The sequence below is a fragment of the Stegodyphus dumicola genome, chromosome X2, assembly GCF_044657685.1.
Source record: "Stegodyphus dumicola isolate Sdum_Otavi_A_Nest chromosome X2, ASM4465768v1".
NCBI classification, from domain to species: Eukaryota; Metazoa; Arthropoda; class Arachnida; order Araneae; family Eresidae; genus Stegodyphus; species Stegodyphus dumicola.
In genome coordinates this window covers 68379498-68401568 of record NC_140781.1, presented here as the reverse complement: position 1 = coordinate 68401568, position 22071 = coordinate 68379498, and the positions used below count along the sequence as shown (strand labels likewise).

Here is a 22071-nt window from a genome sequence, read left to right as displayed (position 1 = left end):
CATCAAGGTAACTCAATATAAGCATTGCAGCGGCAGAATGCAACATATACAACTTATTTGTTCTTGAAAGTTTTCTCAAGCACTTATTCTATAAACTACTGCACTCTAGAAATCAATACACTCACAAAAAGTTGCAGTTGAAGGGTAACACCCATTTATTCAGCAGTAAAGCAATCGTGCTCTCTTCTGGTTACAATAACGATTACGATAGCATTAAGAAGAAGAAGAAGAATGAAGAGAAATCATTGCTCTGTTAATCTTCTTCCCCGCGCTGTTGTCCAACTTGTTAGTTAATTTAAACTGATATTTAATTTTTTTAACTGATTAGCTTTTAATTTAAACGTGGTTTCTATTTTAAATTGGTATTAATTTATTACTTCGAATTTATTGATTGTTTTCATGATTTTTAAGCTAAGGATTTAATTGATACAATTTCTAATTGTTTTACTTAAATTGGTAATTGATAATGATTAATTCTTTTTAAAACTTTCAAGGAGGAAAACTTATTATATTTAATTTCCTTTTTTAAAACTTAATTCTTAAATTAAGTTTCGTTCGATTTATTCTTTTAAATTAATTTTTGTTTGATTAGTTTGGTAAAAGAGGTTATTCCTCGTAATGTTTACTAATTTTAAATTGAGATTTTTATGCTACGCTTAATAATGTTTAAGCTTAATTGTTTGTTAATTTTAATTTGCTTTATTTTTCCTTCCTCCTTCCCGTAAAATTAATGGATTTTTAGTTTCTGGCTCGTTGTGGTATTTTCGACAACTTCATAAAAATTTTATGTAATTTGGTAGCTAATAGAAAGCTGTATCTGATCTGTTCGAAACTAATTTACTTCTCTATTTTCACTATTTCTTGTTTTGGCATTACGGTGGGGGGGGGCTTTTTTTCTTGGGTGATATTTTCAAGAAAACTGAATTTAGAACATCTTATGACTATTGAAAAAAAAAAACCTGACTGCGAGGCTAGCAAGTAGAATGCGTCACCTTGAGAGTTGTTGAAGGATAGGAGCCGACGTTTGAGGATGCCAGGTTGTGATCATGGAAAAGGGGAGCCTGGTGGCGAGGCTAAAGTGTAGCATATTGTTTAGGCTAAAACCTGGGGCTGAAGTGACGTGCGGAGCATTCACCGATGTTTTGATATTTTTCAAAGACTTGGTGTTTTAGAAGAAAAAGAAGCAATTTCTGCCAACGCTGGGACACCTCCTTTCTGGTCCTCTTACTAAGATCGCACTATTTATATACTGGTGAAGACGACGAGCCCTTTGGATTTACTTGAAGGAAAAGTGATGATTTCCCTCACCAGAGAAGAGGCAGACGTCGACCGGCAGTCGTGGTCATCGGTCGTGCTGGTACTTTGTGAAGTTTTGGTGCTGTAGAAATGTGATGATGAAAAGGAAAATTAGGATGGTTCAACCGGAGAATCCGGGCCTCGAGTGTCCAACGACTTTAGAACGCATTAACTGCTTTCCATCTTTCTTTCTTTCAGATGGAAAAAGTTGAGTTTTCGAGTTTTCCCAAAGTAGATTTTGTTATAGGTATGTCGCCCAGGGAAAGATTTTCCCATCATTTCTCTAAACATGTACAGTGCTGCTAAAAAATGGCAAAACACGGAACAAAATAAGAACTGTTTCATGGATATACGTGAAATTGATCCAAGAGGTTGATGTGACAACATAGCAAACAATGAAGCAAAGACATAGAAAAACGCATGTAATACGACCATCACCTGGAGAAAAAAGAAATGGGTCGGAAGAATACATAATGGAAAAATCATACTAGTAATAGGTATGATACCCTACAGCTGAAATGCATGCCTGACAATGGCTAAGCAAGCTGATAATAAAGCCGTTGATCGCTTGCGGTGGCAGTAATACCCATTCCCGTAATAATGTATGTCAGAGTTCGTGGAGATTTCCTGCCGTCGCACTCTGACCTGCTATCCATCGTTTCAACATGTCCCATACATGCTATATGGGACTCAGGTCCGATGATCTAGCAGGCCACGGCAGATGTGGAATGGTTTTACTCTCCAGATAGCTCCATACTAGTCAAGTTCTTTGCGGGCGGGCGTTATCGTCCATAAATATCGCGTCCGTATCCATTGCAGCGGTAAAAAGACGCATAGGAGGGTGTAGAATTTCGTTGTGATATCTGACGGCTGTCGTGGAACCACTAGAAATGATGGGAGCAGAAGATCATTGCTATCAGAGCCCATATAAGTAAACCTCATTCTCTATAGTGGTCTCTTTCGACGATGCTTGGCACCCTATATCGTATCCCTGGCTCTCGCCATTTCATTCTCCTTTGGGCACTCTTCTGGATATTAAATAGATACTCATCTTACAGATGAGAGTATGTGGCCGCACAGTTCTAGTGTCCAACTGCGATATTCACAGGCCCAGTTCAGCACCGCTGTGACATGTGATGGAAACAAAGGAACACAAATCATAGATCATGGGGCGTACAATCCACCGTCATGCAGTTGGCAGTCATGCAGTGGTCGTAACCGGATTTTGAATCAGAGTTGCACTGGCCGTCTAATTTTACTGAGCCAGGCTATCTGATCAAACAATTAACACATAGACTAAAACGCAAAGAAAATCAGCGAAGTCAAAAAATAGGGAGCAAGAGGCAACTGCACCTTCACGCACCAAGTCTGAAACTCGAATAAAAGGATACAAGACTGTTCATTTAGTAGTTTAACTCTGCACAAACCATTTACTTACAGTGGATTAATAACTCAATTATAGCATTTACCTTTTTTCACAAAGCGGTAGTTTTATTTATCTTATTATGTTCAGGCACTTAGCTAGATGATTACTAACTTGTTTACTTTTTTGAATTGAATACCAGTTTATGTATGTTGTATATACTAAATTCCTAAATTAAAAGTTAGGATGACATATGTACTATACAGGCACATACACAAAACTTACATACAACAATGCCAGTATACTGTTTTGTCTGCGGCTGATGCAGCACTGGTGATATAAAACTGCACAAAAGAATTATTATGTGATTTTTTTTTTTTGATAATACTAGTGCTAAAAATCACAAATTGTCGAACTGCATACTTAAGAGCATGCAAGTATATTTAAAGAATCTTAGTAAAAGTTAAAATCCCTTATGCAGTTGAATCATTATAAAAGTTCCTTACATTTACCTCGTAAAATGTGCATCATTAAAGGAACTTAACGAAAACTAAAGGACCTCACTCTGGGAACCATTATAACTTTTTCTAACTTTTATAACGTGCCTCACCTTTTTTTATTCACATAATTCGGGGGGGGGAGGAAATATCCTTTAAGTAACTTTTTTCAGTTTGGACAACTCAATTAAGTAGATATTCTGAAAAATTTATGTAATATTAAATAAATATCAAAATAATCAAAGTATACCTATTGTTTTAATGAATTTTGCAGTTTCTTATTATGTCTCTTTATTATGGAGGCACCTAATAGACGAGCCACCATCGCCTCCTATGAAGGGACGGACAGTTACAACCATGCCTTCTTCGGGATTCGAACCCAGGCCCTTCGGTATCGCAGTCAGGCTTCTCTAACCACTATACCGTCTGGGTGGCATATTGATCTTAAATCGATAACATAATCACAAAGCATTCCTCATACATTTTGACAAAAATATTTACATTTTCTAACAAATTAGAAGTCATTCCTCATATATATCGATTAAAAATGCCCAATACTTTGAAATCACATCTTAATTGAAATACAATATGAATATTGCTTTATTCATTTGTCTCAGGCTTATTTATCAAGTAGAATTTTTTTTCCAGTTATGTATTTCCATTAAAAATTCATAGTCTAGCATGCATTGCATTCAGTGCTTAGTATAAATTGGTTTAGATATGAAAGAAATATATCTGAATAATCTCAAAGAAATTAATTGTAACTCTTATTCACATATGTTTGGAAACACTATTATGCATATAAAGTGCTAAAGTTTATTTGCAATAGGTTAAAAAAAGTAATTAAAATAATTATTATTGCACTTAAATATGATTTCTTCTACATCGGTGTTAATAAGTTATTATGCAAACATTATTTCCATTTAAATAATTTTTAATCATCAAAATTTCATTTAAGGCAGTTAAATTCAATTTTTATTAAGCAATAATTATCCCTTATGTGTTTCTAAATTTCCCTCTAAAAATGATATTTAGAGAGAAAAAGAAAGCAGAATTTAAGGAAACGACGGCTTCGGGGAAGAAAACAATTTGCGTTATATCTCATAACAATTAGCAAACAGTAACAGTTAGTGTGAGAAGATCGAAATGGGAAAAATAAAGCTGAAATTTCCCAGTCTGTCCCACAAAGTACTTCTAAAAACTCTCATGAATTAATATGACAGCCACTGAAAAGGGTCGCCATCTCAGGATTACACAATGGCCTAAGCGCTGAAGAAATGTGCCTTTTCCGTAGTGTCGAAGGCAGCGGGAGGAGGAAGAAAACTTCTCAATTAAGGTCAATATTGTGGGAGGACGAGAGATGGGTAGCGGGTGGAAGAGACCATTTGGCGTTATCGGCACACCTATTTGATATCGTTCGATGGGTTTTATGGCAAAGAGCTTTTACCGACTTCGTCAGAGGGTTGTAAATAATCTGCCATTGTCACAACGTTTTGTTTGTGTAGCGTTCCGCGCAGCCTTTATGGCCATTTCCCTCCATCTTTTACGACTTCATGCGACGCGATAAAAACCTCACTCTGCGAGCATAAACTGTCGAGCGTGCTGCCGTAAAACTTTTACACCACGTATAAAATTAAGTCGACGCTTTTCTAGAGCGAGTCGTAAAAATTACGAAATTTGTGAACTGCTAATCGATATTTTTAATTACTCACGAACTCCCATGACTCCTCCAAACACGGTACTGGAATTGCTGAACGTTGTGCAGTTCCACCGATTCATCCGGAACTGATGTTGGCATTCGTCGATTCCCATCTTGGCCCCACGGCCCACTGTCTGCAAGACATTTGGATTCATACCGCACAGTTCTCGCTGACGCTCCACTAAGTACTGCAACTTTCTGCAATAGCTTTGATAGGTCGTTGGCTTTAATTCGAGGCTGCTTTGGTAGGCTGCTGGCATACCCAAAAGCCTAAAAAGGAAAAAGAGCAATAACAGTCATACCAGATTCTGAATATTTTATACCAGACTTTGAATAATATTTCCTAAAGCAATATCATTTTACTTTTATAGTAACAGTAATAAGTATGACATTTGTAGCAACTGATTACACAGATAGAAGCTTAATAACAATACAAAATATGATGTAAAGATACCTATATATCCTATAAGCATATCTGTTGAACTCGGACACTTGCAAACATTACTCTATCATTATAGCGCTGTATATTTGAAATTTGCTTAAAATTACAAAATAATACTTTAAATTAAATCTCTTTTAAAAAAAGTGCTTAAAAGAAAAACAGATATCAAATATAATAAATTTTAATAGCTCTGCCTGCCTTTGAAAAAAATCGATTTTCATTATGCGGGAAAAAGGCCTAGAAAAGGAGTTTTTATTCATAAAAAGTTTTATTACTAAATGTTCGTTTATAATATTTCTATATTCCGAGTTGGCAAACCGGTCTAACACAGGAAGAATTTAATAATGATCATAATATTTAAAAGCAGTTATGTCAAGTAATCCTTTGTTGTTTCAAGAATTCCATCAGAGTTAGAAGAGAAAATACTAATGTAAAATATAAAATAAACAGTGCGCTATTTCCCCTAATTTTTATATTACCTCAGAGTGTAAACTTGATTCAATCAAAAACTAACACTTTTTGTCTCTAATCGAATAACTGAAAAAAATTAAAGTCAGCATATTTTACTTGAATGCTAATATACAGCGCAGGGATAAGGGTGAAGCAAGGAAGGCCTCAGGTGAGGGTGTACGAGAAACGTTAAATTAGCGTCAACTTTAAACTTGAAGCACTTCAAAAAAGTGACCATAAAACCATTTGGATTTAAAATATATTCAAGCAATAAATTGCGAGCGCTCTATATGCTGGGCATTGCGTTTCATTGCCAATGTTATACAACCAACAATTTAGCTTTTATTTATCATTTTTTCGAGTCATCTTCTCAGTCCATTTCTAAGTTTTTCTTTTAATCGCCCTAAATTAATCAAATAAATGCAAAATTAGGTATAGACTGATAATTTATAATGAATATCTTATGAATATCTTGCACGACTGCTTAAGATTGAGGGCGAAACGTGTCGTTCATCAGTTCCTCGCTGACTTGTTTTCGAATAATGTTTGCTGTTGATTGAGACTCATGGTTCGAGTCTTTGTCCTGTTGCATCCGTACTTTATATGCTTTCTAACTTGCACAGTTACCGACCATTAAAGGTCATGTAGAGCAGAACATGCCAATAACGTTGTTTAACTTGCACAATTATGGTTACTATGGAAATTGAAAATCATTGCTGATTTTTAAGCAAATCGCAATCTAGTTTCAGTTACTCTAAAGATTAATGTTTTATGGATTTTAAAATGCAGACGATAAATCGCAGATTCACGAATAAAGGAAATATTCTGCATCATCGGAATGGCGACAGAAGAGGATGTTCTATTGACAATCTTTTGAATGTACACAGTTAAATTTTAAGATAGAGCTTTGCAAACCAATAATATTTTTGTTTTTGTTAGTTTAAAATAAAAATGTGTGAAGGTTGACGTAAATGGTAATTTCATTTGAAGAATTACGAGAAACGTTTTCTGGAGAACAACAAATAGCAGAAAGAAATATCTTGGCATGGAAGCAATTTAAATACTAACATGTGAAGTAACAACGTTAAGACATGATTTTTCCTTTTTCTGAATTATTCTGTTGTTCATATAAAGCAACAGAAATGTTTAACATAAGAAAAATAGAAAACAAGTTTTGTAATTTGTCGTGGAAGAATATAGAAAAATGTCCTCATTAATTCTAAGTCAAATGATAATAAAAGATCATATTTTAAAAAGCTGAATTTGATTCCTCTAATTCTAAAGTAACTGATACAAAAGAACATATTTTAAAATTTCATTCCACTGATTGTAAAGTAAACAGATAACATATTTTAAAATAATCTGATTTTTTTAAAACACATGAGGCAATCGATGACGGGTGGTGGGTAGAAAGTACAAGACAACATTATATCATATTAATAATAAAGCCGTAGTTGAAAATATTAGTTAGTATATCTTCCACTGATCAAAATTTGCTTCAAGATCAAATACTTAGGAAGGACGATTCGTGAAGAAATTTCTAACAGATGCTGACTCATATTCATGTTACGCATAGGGAAAACCTACATGTAGCCAGCCCAGTCATGGGAATTCGAACGTGGAAAAAGCTACTGACCGGTCTGACTTTCTCGGTAATAAGAGATCACAAACATTAACGGTAAAACCAGAATCATAGAAATGAATATCTAGTTGCTAAGAACTGCTTTCTAAATTAAAAATATATCTCGGAATTTCGTTTTTTTTTAATATGACAAAACAGAAGATGACATCTGCTTAAGAGGAGGGATATCTTTGTGGAAAACTTTAAAAGAAAACTGACTCACACTTACGGAGAGTAGATGTTAAGTATTTTGCCACCCGGGGCGGCTTTATGGGCTCTATACTCTGCTGCCGCTGCCTCTATAAATTCTAAAAATGTTGCCCTTCCTAAATTCTGCTGTTATTTCTCTAAATTTTAAGAAATATGCCATTTCTAAATTTATCTGCTCTGTGTTTTTCAAATTTATAAAAAATTTGCCGCTCTTAAATTCTATCTTCACAGGTTGCACCGGCTCTGGCGCCTGCCTTTCATTTACACTGCACACGAATAAAGCCACGAAAAGCGTGTGCAGCGAGCCCGTTCATGGAGATATGTACTCTGTCGATCTACCATTAAGAAGTCTATTCATTTGAGACATCTACTCCCACTGGATGAAACTAAGGTCCTTCACTAAGATAAAAAAAATTAATTTATTGATATATATTAGAAATGAAGAGTTGTAAAATTATGGAGGTGTAAATTCATTGTTGTTGCAGAATTTAAACAAACGAATAGAACTATGTTTGGATAATTTTAGGAAAACTAAAAACACATTGCATTACACGAATCAACCAAATAACGCAATTTTATAAATGTTCTAAATGGAAATTCTTTTTCATAGTTCGAATTGCAGAGTATTAAATACTAAATCGAAAATACGTCTCATACTTGCGGAGCCGAACATTTTGCATAACTTCTGCGACTAGATGCAGCAAGAAAACAGATAAAACAAATAAACTTCTATTAATAAATTAATTAAATCAAGAGGTGCTTTATCATATCATAATTTTAAATTTTATATAGTATTTATGTAGCTACTATACAGTATTATTAAACGGTTGATTCTAAATTTTTTTCTCCGATTTCTGCATTTTATCAATTTCTTTTCACAGTGCTTTTTTTTTTTCTTAATTTGATAAGTTACTGTGCTCAAATAATTTCTGTATGCACTTCCCATTTTAAACTACTGAGTGAAAAAAAATAATGCTATTAAATTTAGATTACCACTGAAGGAGCTCGTAACTTAAATATTTTAATGATATAAATGCTGCAATTTCTTCAGAAACTCTTAGTTTTTAAAGCCTTTAATTGCAACAATTCAGGACACTACAGTAGTTATAAGATCTTTTCAAAATAATTCACGAATGCATTTTAGTTCCATTACACTCGAATGCGAAAATTTCTTTTATTCAGTGTTGAATTTTCTCCTTCAAGCCAAGGCTTGAAGGGATTGTTGGCATGAACCTTAGACTTTAAAACAAACCAAACTAAAATGTCCAGCGGCGTTGAATCGCAGATCTGGACTGCGAATTCTGATCACCAGAACAGGAAATTACACGACCAGGAAATGACTCATGCAGTAATTGAATTGTTTCTCGGACTGTATTGCATGTGGCACCGTTTTGCTGAAACTACATGCCTTTCACATGGTGTCCGCCGAAAACATCGCGGACGAAAACGTCGCGGAAAAAACAACGCAAGGAGAAAAACGTAGTGGAACAAAACATCGCAAAGAGAAAATATCGCAGTTCTAAAACATCGTGGTACAAAATATCGTCGTCAAAAATAAAGCGGTTCAAAAACTTTGCAGTGTAAAAACATCATCGTCAAAAATATTGTGGTAAAAAATAAAGTAACCTACAAATCATCGCATGACGATAACATCGCACACGTGGTTTTCAGGTTTTGAAAGTTGTAAATGCATGTTCGTATAAATACCATACAGCACAAAAAGAAAAGAGGGATTCGTTTACTTCTATATTTGATATATTTGAAATATTTGAGCTAATAAATTTGTGCTGAAAAAATAAGAAGGAAAATTAATCATTTAAAAATTGAAAATGAGTGGAAAATTTATGCAACTTAAAATGCTTAATAGAATCTTACATTTATATAGTTAATTAACAAAGGTCATTAATAAACTAGGCTTTCTAAAGTTTAACTGATAAGTTTTCATGAAAAATACAGTCTAAAAATGCTTAGAAAAAGGAAGATAAATAACTGCATGAAGTTACCTGTATAAAAATTGCTTAGTTAATGATCAAATTATTTTCTTCGACATTTCTTAATTTGATATTGTTTTAATGAAAATTACATACTGTTTTGTTTCCGTTTATTCGTAAAGTGTCGTTAACATTTTCATGTATAGCGTGCAATCAATTGTTTGGATATCGATTAGTTAGTTAGAAAGTCAGTTACGTAATATGTCACTATGCGATTTGAAGAACGCATGTATGCGATGATTTGTAGGTACTTTATTTTTTACCACGATATTTTCGACGACGATGTTTTTAAACTGCGAAGTTTTTGAACCGCTTTGTTTTCGACCACTATATTTTGTACCGCGATATTTTAGAACTGCGATCTTTTCTGTTTGCGATGTTTTCTCCCACGATGTTTTGTACCCCGACGTTTTCCCCTTGCGTTGTTTTCTCCGCGACGTTTTCGTCCGTGATGTTTATGCCGCGATGTTTTCGGCTGTAACTCTTTCACATCCATCTTGAAATTTAATCGCACAAAACTGGATTGCCATTGTCTCGTTAACGGGCACCATTAGCTGCTATTGCCTGACCAGTAGCACTTTCGAAAAAGAATGGTTCGATGCCCAAAATCCAGTCCAAAATCTGCACCAAACGATGACACGTTGTGGATGCATTTATTTATCAATCCCGTGTGGAATTTTGGAACCCCAAATGTCAAAAATTTATCAATTAACCAAACCATCAATATAAAAATGAGTCTCATTACTGAACTTGATTTTGTTCGAAAAATCAGCATTCGCTTGTTGTTCTACAATCCATTCAATAAATTCTCTTCGCTGTGCGTGAACAGTGGGCTTCAGTTCTTGAGTCAATTGAACTTTGTAAAAATGAAGTAGCAAATCATTCGGGAGAATACGCTTCGTTCTATAAATGTCCAATTCTTAACCACGGTGCCGAACTGATATTCTTGGACTTTCATCAACACTTTCACAAACTGCTTCTCTGTTTCGTGTTGAACGATTTGTTGAAGGACGGCCAGAGTGTTTAAGATAATTAATCCAGTTTCCTACTTTTTAAAATTAATCTCTTCACAACTGATGAAGTTAAATCACTATTCCGACTACATATTTTGTAGGAAAGTTGCGAACTGTAGCTGTCAAACCTTCATTATTTTTTAAATACTGCTCAACAATGAAAACGTGCTGTTCTTTCGTGTAGCGCTCCGTTGTCAGTAACCCTGAACTGTCAGCTGTGAAGAAGCTGTCTTTTTTTTTTTTTTAGTTGTTATTTTTCTCAACATTTTATCGCACAAATGACGCAACATTCAAACCTTGTGTAGTGAATTTTGGGGCACTGCTCACATTGAAATTAAAGGATGATTCTTATTCATAAATAACTTTGAAGCTCGTATATAATAATAATATCATTAAAATTTTAAACAGAGAATTTGAAGGTATTAAAACTTTAACTGTCTTAAAACTAGCAAATAAAGTTCAATTAATAAATCCTGTCACAACGTTTTACAACTTTTCGAGCAACATAAACTACCACATCAACTATCTAAAATTAGCAGATAATTTTAAAATTTTGCATCTTATGCCTGAGAAATATTTCGTTTTCCAGGGAAAGTTAAATAGTCATAACTGGCAAAGAGAATGGATTATTTATCAGAGAGCTCAAATACTCTTTGTAGTAATGGCATACAGAATGGACTTCCCTTTCTGACGTATTGCCTACCTTTTCAAAGTTTCTAAGTTCTTACTGATATTTGAATCTAAATAAGGATTATTTCTATCATGTAGAATTTTATATTTTCTCAAAATCTTTCGTTATTTTCCTCCCCCACCTAGTGTAGTCAATGTTGGAGTAAATCCAATAATTCATTTATCTTCTTTAACACTTCTAATATATTCTATGGCTATTAAACAGTAGATCATATCAAAAACTGTTGTTTTAATAATATTTTTTATTTTATCTTTTTTTATGGTTCCTGTTGTACTCCTTGCTTTAAGCTATCTCTAGAAGGGACTAATTTTTTAATTTAATTTACACACGTGATTTAGGTATTTCGGTGAAAAGCAGTTTAAAAAATGACTAAATTTTGAGGCAATGACTTTTTATATTGCTACAAAAACATGTAAGCATAACTTAATTTGTTTTTAATTGAAAACCTACTGAAACCTCTTTTAGCACAGTTACATAAAAATAGAGTGAATTTCGGCTGTATACTTTTATACATACTATGTCTTTCTTTTTAAAAATTTGTATTTTTTTATTTCTTTATTTTTGTTGTGCAGTACGGCTTTCATTTGTTGGTAATGAAATTACTGTTTTAATTTTTATACGCCAGAGAGTTAAGAAATTATCTTTCGTTTAAAACTTTAGTTTTTTTTTTTTTTTTTTTTTTTTTTTGTATATTTTCAGATTAAAAGATTTAAAGATTTTCTTTTCTTGATTTGACTTGATAAAGAACTGTTTGCCTATGCATTTTCTAATGTCCTAAAGTTTAAACATTATTAGTTTCTTAATTTGACTTAGTCAGAGCAGTATGCTATTGTTAAGTAAGTACAGACCGAACAGAATGGCAGCTTTCAGACGCGCATTGCTATTGCGCTGCTAATTTTAGACATTGAAATGTTGGATAGACTTGTTGACAGCTTTCGGAGATGACTGCAAATAATCTAAGTCATTCCTTCTTATTAATCCCTTTCACTATTAATAAGCACAGTGCTGAAATCCTCTTCACCAATCGCTGGAAACTGTGTGTTCAGTAACTGGTTTAACTAAAATACTATATGATCAGAACAAGCTAAATATGAAGCAATAAATCATACATAGCTTTAAGTTGACGCAGATGTTTCGAAACTATACGTAGTGGCGAATTCAAACGCATACTACTATCCCTAGCTCAGTAAGCAAATATTTCTTCATTTGGTTGCTGAATCCAATGCATTTTTAGAAGGGATAATTTTCGGAAAAATATGTGAAATGAAAACCAAGCGATTACTGAGCACCAAATACGTAATACATGTGTTAAAGGGAAAAGTAGCAATCAACTATATCAAATAACACCGATTAAATATATTGTTAAAAATAAAATAAAGATATACTATATTTTTTCGATTATAAGACGTGCCTCCTTTCGTATGCAAGTGTCGCTAAAAACGGAAGGCGTCAGACTTGCAGTGTTTTCAGAATTACTAATTATTCTGCAATAAATTTTTCCGGGTTATCAATTTAAAATTAACTCCTATTATTTTCCTAAAATGAATCGCATATTCAAAAGATATTTACTAGATGCATTTAATTTTTTAAATTTTATTTATTACTTTACATTCCGAATCTTTCTTTTCTGTTTACTGAATTTATGGGTTCGATTCGAGGCAAACGGGCTGGCTGGATGGGCGATTTTGTGGTTTTTGCATTGTAATGTGGATAGAAGCGAATTTCCTTTAAGACCTCCTCCACAAAGTCATCCATCCTTTCAGACATATAGCCCTCGCGTGCTGTAAAAATGATCAACTAAACCGAACCAGTATTAAACTTAAGAACTCAACATTTGATCGCAATTTAAAATGAACAAACATGGTAAATTTATTAAAAATATACCTGCTTTGTTTTTAATTCTAATAGTTTTTAATCAATTATCGTCACAATTTGAAAGACTTTAGAGAATATTAGTTTTAGAGGAGTGGGAAACGTAAAACCCTCACCGAGATTCGAACCACGAATCTTCTGTCAGCTGAATGTACACTAACAACGTAGGAGACAAAAGTGATAATTCCTTGCAGATGAAGCCCACCAGCGGCCGAGCGGTAAAGTCGCTGAACACTGGTAGTTCGGTCCGAGGTTCGAATCTCGCGAACAGGCTGGCTGCATGGGTGTTTTCGTGGTTTTGCCCATGTGTTACGTGTACACGAGCCAGTTTCCCTTAGAAAGTCCTCCACGAAGACATCCCTTACCTTAGGCAGATAGCCCTAGTGTGCTTTGTCATAATTAAATACACCACACCACACCACACCTTGCAGATGAAATGCCTGAATGAATTGCAGCTCTTTAAGAGCTGGCTATTTGCCAGGCCGTGTGCAAGATAAATTGAAGATATTCCAATGGCAATTTTCAAGTCTCGTGGATGAAAAAGTATCATGGTAGAGCAAGGTAACGTAACATAATATGTACTGCATACATTGCTTAAATCGAAATAGTTAAATTGTTTTTAAAAAATCATAAAGCATTTGACTTTCGGCATAAATGGAATTCATTTCTTTATTGTCATAAGTGCTACCTAAGTGTTAGTGCGACAATAGATGATTAGCAATGTTGAGGCTAAGGAGTTTCCTTTATTCTGTGATGGTGTATATTTAGATAATATTATATTTTAGTGCAGGTACAGGGTGAAACCTGTACCTGTACTAGGATGGCACCCGTGCGTCCAAGGACGGCATCATTGCAAGGACGACAGCCGTGTGCGTCGAAGCAAACATATTGGTTATCGCTAAGCTTTCGTCCTGGCCGAAATTCCGGAGGATGACACCTGAATACGAGCCGAGCGTCTCCCACTCCTCTTTCCTCACCAACAACATCTCGAGAGGATTTCGGCTCACCATGTATTTTGAGTACCCGCTTCCCGCACAGACACTATATGCTTACAAACATATATGCTTTCTCAGGAATTCGAAGCTGGGCCTTTCGGTACGGCACAGTCAGCGTCACTAACCATTTTTCCGCCTGAGTGGCTACATTTTAGTATTGTAGAAATTCGAATATCCGAAGTAAGATCACAAGAAGATATTCAAAAAATCCATATAACAATATTATCTTTCTTCCTGTTGGCCAAATTACTTGCTTATTGTAAGGCTTTTGAGAGAACTTAATTTATTTTATTTTATTTCCAAAGCAGTTGAAAAAGCAAACCATTATTAGTGCTTCTTAACCTTTATTTTACTAAGCAAAATGCACCTTTATTTGACTAAGTGCTGAAACACGCATCCCATTTCCATTGGATCTAAAACAAAACAGTGAAATTAATATTGCAAAACACTTACTCCTATGAAGAGGAATTAATTATGTAAGCACATTTGTTTAGTCCATTTTAGACAAAGATCCATTGTTATGTTTATGCTATGACTCACACAGCAAACGGAGATAGAAGGTCTGTATAGACATTAGGTAATTTTGAAGTAGGAAGTGTGAAACATGAGCAATGCCCTCGACGGGTCTCGAACCTGGACCTCTCGAATACGTGCCAAGTGTGCTAACCGTCACACCATGAAGGTATGCTGGAGGAGGGAGAAAATATCTTATAGGTCTGCATGATTGTTTTTTCATTTTTTACACATTTGACCAAAAAATTAGCTATTTTACATGCCGCATATATTCCCTAAATTACTTCAACGCTTTTTAAAATATGTACTGTTTTATAATGACTTCTTGTATCATTTAAAACACATACAACCACAGCAAAAAAAATTAACTTATGTAAATAAATTAAGAGACTAATAGCACATAAGAGTCAACATACAATTAATCGGAAGCAAGTTAACTTGAGCTTGTCTGAGAAAAATGAATTTTGTTTATGTTGGACTGAGGAAAATTCGCAAACAATCAGCTTTAAATAAAACTATCAACAAGATTAAACTGGTTGAAAATATAGGTAAATCATTAATAGTGCTTTTTAAATATAATACCTTTTTCATGTGTTTTAATTGCCCTTTGATTAACCGAAATTTTGAGTTAATCATAACCGTTACTCCCAGTGCATTATTTCTGTAAATAAGGAGTTGACCTTTACATGTATATCTGATCCGAAAATACGCATCTCCCTCTCTCTCTCTCTTTCTTTTATCCCCTATTGCAGCCAAATTGCTTCAGTTTGGTAAATGTCATAACTGTCCTGTCCCAAACTTTGACGTTAAAAAAAGGAAACGAAAAGGATGAAAACCTTGTAATTAGAACGCATGTATCTTTTATAACTGTAGTTCAGAACCAAAGTGTCAATTTATCCCCTCCTCCATAAAATGAAAGAAGCGTAAGCGAGGAAAAAGGCTTTCTTTACCCTTAAGGGATAACCAAGGAATAACCAAGGAAAATAACAGTCCTATTACTATTAATATTCTTTTTGCTTTAAAAATCTTATGAGAAATTTAAAAAGGAAATTCATCAGTACTTTTGCAAATCAAATGTATATTAAAATCACTGGTGATCTACAATGTGCTTTGCTTATAATACGTAAAGGAAAAATGCGGTAGTAAATGCGATAAACTCAAAATAAAGACAACTATTCCTATACCTCTCGACTGATGAAGCATTCAATGACACTATTATATTGACAGATCTTAATATAAAACTCAAACTGTATAGTGCCACGCAACTGAGTTAGAGCTCGGCTGATTCATCATTATCCCCCTCACACACGCACACTCAATACTGTACAATCACTCTCGATAAACGGGCGTAAGATCTGGGACACCATTCTCGGTTACCTCTAGATCACGGTTTATCTGAAGAGAGTTAAAAAAAGTACAGGAAAGCGAATAAGGTACATTATGAGTAACCGGAAAACATTACTACAGTTTAAAATTGTATTTTCAAGTACTTTTATCTGGAGTAAATTCTTTTGACCTGGTAAATTTATTTCTTCCGCCTTCTTGGCATACCTTCGTGGCGTGGTCGTCTGCACACTGGGCGCGTATTCCAGAGGTCCGTGGTTCGATTCCCGGCGACGGCGTTGCATATTTCCATCTTGCCTGCTTCCAAAATTTACCTAATGTCTCTACAGTGGCGCCCAAACTAAAAGAATTTTGGATGATGATTCTCCTCACCCAGGATTTGCGATTAGATCCCCTAAAAACCCCAGCCGCCCTTTAAGAAGGGGGAGTATATAAAGTATTTCTCCCGCGTTTTTGGCATGCCTCCATGGTGTGGTGGTCTGTACGCTGGACGCGTATTCCAGAGGTCCGTGATTCGATTCCCGGCGAAGGCGTTGCCTATTTTCATCTTGCCTGCTTCGAAAAAATACCTAATGTCACTGCAAATTAAATTTAAAACAAAAGGCTTACAGTGTAAATAAGGGAAGAATAAACATAATTAGAAATGGAGAAACAAAGTGTCTGTAACTAAAGCAATTTATCTTTAACTGATGATTTAGCAATGTTAATGTATCCCAGATTACGTAAAATTAAATTTATGTAGTTGCAAATAGAATTCACATATAATAAGACATCATCTGCAATCACTGCTGTTTGTAAGAAACATTTTTCGTTTCCTTTCCACGGACAGTTTTGTTTTACTCTAATGATTTGCGATAGTAACTTTTCCATCATTCGGCAATAACCAAAATCGATTTTTTTAACAGGGCTCGATTAGTTCCCGCTTAGTTATAAAACAAAAGTACACATCATCTTGCCCATTGCAATAGTCTATATCTTTATTATTTTTTATGTTATTCAAATGGCGAAGACTCGAATTTACTAGATGTCAACATTTGGCTTTGCTTTTATTAAAAAAGGTAAAGCAAAATACTTATTAGATTCTTTGTTGATTTACATCTCAACCGAATTCGCCTTGTTCAAAAGTGAATTTAAACATTAAACAAACGAATGATTCTACGCTAAAGAAATTAATAATGAGTAATAAGATTCGGTGTAAGAGAATAAGTCCGCAGGACTGCTGTTACAAAAGTTAAATAACGCTGATTTATCCAAGTTACGCTGATCATTGTTACTCATTATCAATTTATTTTTCTCAGTGTTCTTTTTGTTGTACCTATCTACGTTATTCATAGCTCGTCATTACAACAGTTATTGAAAAGCTATTTAAGGAATTTAAATTACGTAAGAAACGATTACAATACTTGTAAAATAGAAGTTTAAGGAACTAAATAAGTTGCTTTGTAAATCGTTCATATCCAATACTGATAAGCTTGTACTATAATATCAGTTTTAGCTAATGAATTCTAAGTAATATATAAAGTAATAAAACTGAGTATTCAGAGACAGTTGTCGAAGCGATTATTTAATGCAATGTTAAGATCAAATATTAATCTTTAATAAATGCTACAAAAGGAAAAAAACGATCTGGTATGATGATTAAATAAAGAAAAAAAAACTTTGACGAACTGCAGTCAGGTTTAGATGAATAAATTGTATCCAGTATTAAAGTAACACGAGAAAGCAAACTGAGTGAAATCTACAAAAAGAGTGAAACAATTCTTAAGGAAATATGCAGTTTTATAAAATATACTATAATAAATATGCATATAAATTAACTCAGTATTAAATATTGTAATGTAAAATGCTTTGGGGGATACAAAATGTGAAAAACTTTGTTGCGTTTAATGCCAGCGACGAATGAATATCAACAGCTGAAAGCATCTTGGCATTAAACCAAGTATAACTGAAGATTCCTATGGGGCAGGGATTCTCAACCGGTGGTACGCGTACCACTGATGGTACGCAAGAGAAAAATAGGTGGTACGCAAAGAAACAAAGTATTTTTAACTAATAAAATCAAAAATTAAAACCCTAACATATTGATTGAGGTTTTCTCTAACACTCGTAAATTTATGCGATCTGAGCTTTGTTCAAGAGTGGTGGTGGTAGTAGTACTTTGTAGTGGTGCTACTATAGGTTTTCAATTTTGTTTAGATGCTACGCCTTAGTCAAAAGGTTGAGAACCGCTGCTATAGGGAGAGTATACTGTCCTAGTAAATTCTTGATTTACTATTCTATAAGGGTTACTTTTTTGTTTATATATAATCCCTTGTTTTTCTGCTCTGTCTTTTCCATGTTTGTTTCATTCATTCAGTCAGCAAATATAAAACTTAGAGATTAATATAAGATCCTTTAAGAAAGCAGGCAGTTCGGATTGGGTTGACTAGAAAGAGTATTTTTTACATTCTTGGTTTGCTCGAAAGCATGTAGAGACATTAGGTTTTTTGGAAGCCAGAGAGATGAAAAATGAGCAACCGCCTTCATCGGGAATCGAACCACGGACCTCTGGACTACCGGCCCAGCGAGCAGAACCACTACACCACGAAGGACGCTAAGGAAGTGGGAGAAATACCTTATATACCCCCCTTTTTAAACGGCGATTAGGGTTTTAGAGGACCTAGTCGCTAAATCCTGGGTGCGGAGAATTATCATCCACAACCCTTTTAGTTCGGGCACCACTTTTAGAGACATTAGGTTTTTTGGAAGCCAGAGAGATGAAAAATTAGCAACCGCCTTCGCCGGGAATCGAACCACGGACCTCTGGAATACCGGCCCAGCGAGCAAAAACACTACACTCCGAAGGACGCTAGGGAAGTGTGAGAAATACCTTATAAGCACTCCTGATATTTGCACCCCAAACTATTTGATTTGCGATTGGTTGTTGTTGCTAAATTACCCAGATGGATTAAATATTTCTAGTATAAGTTTGTTTTAAAAATTAATTTCATTTGCAGAAACGATTGAGAGCCTGGAAGGTTATTTCCCCAGGTTTTAATTTTGTGAATATTTTCTGTAAATTATTTATTGTATTATCAGTTTATAAATGGCAGCTTAGGTTATAAATTCAAGTTAGAGCTTTATTCAGTTTATTTAAGTTAGAGTTTGGAGTTAGACAATAGTTTAAGTTAAAAAACATGTTATTCTGTTTTTTTTTTTTTTTTTTGGTTTGTTGACTGACCTGCCGAAATGTATCAAGGCAGGGCCCTTAACACTGCCAAGTAAGGTTTTACATACCAAACACTTTGGAATGCTTTCAGAACAAGCGCGATGGCCTTTCGAAGATGTCCTAATAGTGGAAAGCTCACATGTGCACGCTGCTTCTGTGAATATGTTTAAAGAAACATCTCGCCTCTGCGAAAACGCAAAGGCCAGAAGATTAGTAGCAAAGTCTCAGCCGTGCAAAAATTTATCATACGCCAATGCAGTAAAATCTATCAAATCAATAGGCACGCAAAACAATAATATGCAAACAACGTAAACAACCAATCCAAAATTTATACCCAAATACCAATAAAGAAACAAAGGATAATAAAATTGAAAATATTACAGGAAACAAAAGAAAATTTCAAAATTTTTCAGAAATCCAAATGCAAGCTCTTTTGGGAACTTGGTTCAGAACATCAAGTTTCTGATATAGATGTGAGAAACTCGATATCTCGAAACATCTAGTTCCACGCAACAGGAAAAAAGCACCGAAAAGCAAACATAATATAGAATACCCACCCTCATTTCATGGATTCACTGCGGCTTCAAGCAAAATCTCGTGAATGCCAAAGATATGATCAATGTACATCGTTCTGTAAGCTTAGAAACTCAGGAAACTATGTTTGTACCGGAAAAACAGCATAAGCTTCAGATGCATTCTTTCATCTGGAAGGATAATCTGGTAATTGATAGTATCAACAAGCATCCTATGTGACATCCTATGCCAAATGAGTGTGAGAAATACAGAGTGTTTCATATTTAATAGAACAAAAAGAATAGCATAGTACAAACTCTATAAGTGACTTATTAAGCCGAAACGAATTAATTCTGAAACTGCAATTATACAAGATTTATCTGGCAACAGCGAAAAATCATCCGGTTAAGAAATCGAAGCTAGAGGCACTTTTTATCAAAATGGCGCCATTCATGCAGGAGAAAGCGTTCTGTGTTTTTATTACGCCAAAACATCATCGTTTATCGACATTCAAAGATTTGATAAACATCCATCGTCACAGCGTCGAGCGGTGGGTAAAGCAGTTTTAGGACACGAGCTGCTTATGTAAGAACACCAGCCCAGGATGAAGAGCAGCCAAAGTCGAAGTGATTGAAAAAATACTTGAAACGTTTTTACGAAACGTTCCGTTAAATTAACGCGTCTTCTGAGTTCTGAACTCAATGTGCCTCATGTAACGGTGTGGCGCATGTTACGGAAACGTCTATAATTCCGGCCATACACCTTTCAGGTGCAGGCGTTAAAACCTTCCAACAAACCGTTGCGTAAAGCTTTATGTGAAAATGTGCAAGATGAACTGGATGGTTTTGCAAACAGACTCGTGTTCATGCATGAAGCTATTTTTCACGCTTCTGACAAAATTAATCATTATAATTTACGATTTGGGGGCACAGAAAATCCACATGTTGTAATGGAACATAGCAGTGATTCTCCAAAGGTGAAAGTTTTCTGTGCTGTTTCCAGGAGTTGTGTTCTGGGTCCCTTTTTCTTCATGGAAAAATCTATTAACAGGTGCATTTCCAAGATATGCTATCACAGTGGTTGTTCCCTCAGTTGCAGGAAGTGGCTTCATTCTGCAGCAAGACGGTGCTCCACCACATTGGCATAAAAACGTACGCAAGTACCTGAACGATAGTCTACCCCATTGCTGGATTGGCCGTGTTCAGTCAAACGATATACCATTGCTTTGTTGGCCACTGAGATCCCCAGATATAACTCCTTGGGATTTTTTCTTATAAGGTTTTGTTAAGGACAAAGTTTTCGTGCCTTAATTTACCCAGGATTTAACAACAAATGAAACGGCCGGTAACTGAAGTGCTCGAATCTTTACAAAGGGTATTCCATCGCGAGTGTGGAAGGAAACGGAATAGCAACACAGATATTTGCCTTATCTCCGGAGGGGCACAAATTGAACATCTATAAAAACTTAGATAACTATAGTTTCATTATAATTTTAATTTATCTAATTAAAATAATTGCAGCGTTCACAGGTATGCTTTCCTTTCGTCCCGTTCAATATGAAACATCCTATAGTTAGGAAAGCATGCGGAACGCATGTAGACCATCTACCTTTCCTACTGGAAAAAGATGGCCGAGTGATTAACACAACAGAAGAAACTGTGAATATAATTGGTGAGATATTTATTGCTGTTTCTAGTGGCATCAACAACCCACAGGCAGTTCTTTCTGTTAAGGTATGCTCTGAGAAAGCTCTGATTGCAATCAAATCTGCCAACTTAGAGTCTTATAACAGCAAATTCACTTTGAATAAACTAAGGAGAGCTTGATTAAAGGCACATAAATCTAGCCTGGGTCTAGATGGATTCAGTTATGAAATGCTGAAACATCTGTCTTATAAGTTATCGAGTGTCCTTCTCACTATTTAAAACTGAGAGTGGAAAAAGAATACCTTTCCCAGTGCATGGAAGATAGCTGTTGTCATTCCTATAGCTAAACCAGTAAAAGACCAGAAAAATCCCTTAAACTATCGTCCATTGTACTATAGATCTGAGTCTGCAAGTTTCGTGAGAAAATGGTAAATTGCCGCTTAGCTATCACTTGGAAACGAATAACGAATTCGTTAGATTCGTCACATCAGTGTGATTTCCATAAAGGTAGAACGGCAGTGAATAATATCATGTTTCTGGAAACCTCCAACTACAAAGCCTTTGTTGGGAAAAACCATTTAATCTGCATTTTTTTTCTGACACGATATATGATAAATCACCAAGATAAGGCATTTTGTGTGGCCTTCACGCTAGTGGCTTACCAAATTTTTTACAAATTGCTTTGAAGGCAAGCAGTTTTCGCATAA

The 22071-nt window shown here is 34.9% G+C and overlaps 1 protein-coding gene across 2 annotated transcripts in view; it reads right to left on the bottom strand.

The window, feature by feature from the left end:
* The window catches only part of LOC118180983 (protein Wnt-2b-like), a 200298-nt gene that overhangs the window by 105158 nt on the left and 73069 nt on the right, over positions 1 to 22071 (bottom strand). For both annotated transcript variants that reach the window (XM_035350061.2, XM_085809994.1), the window contains exon 2: positions 4869 to 5125. In XM_035350061.2, coding sequence (XP_035205952.1) covers positions 4869 to 5125 — 257 coding nt within the window. The remainder of the gene's footprint in view (positions 1 to 4868; positions 5126 to 22071) is intronic.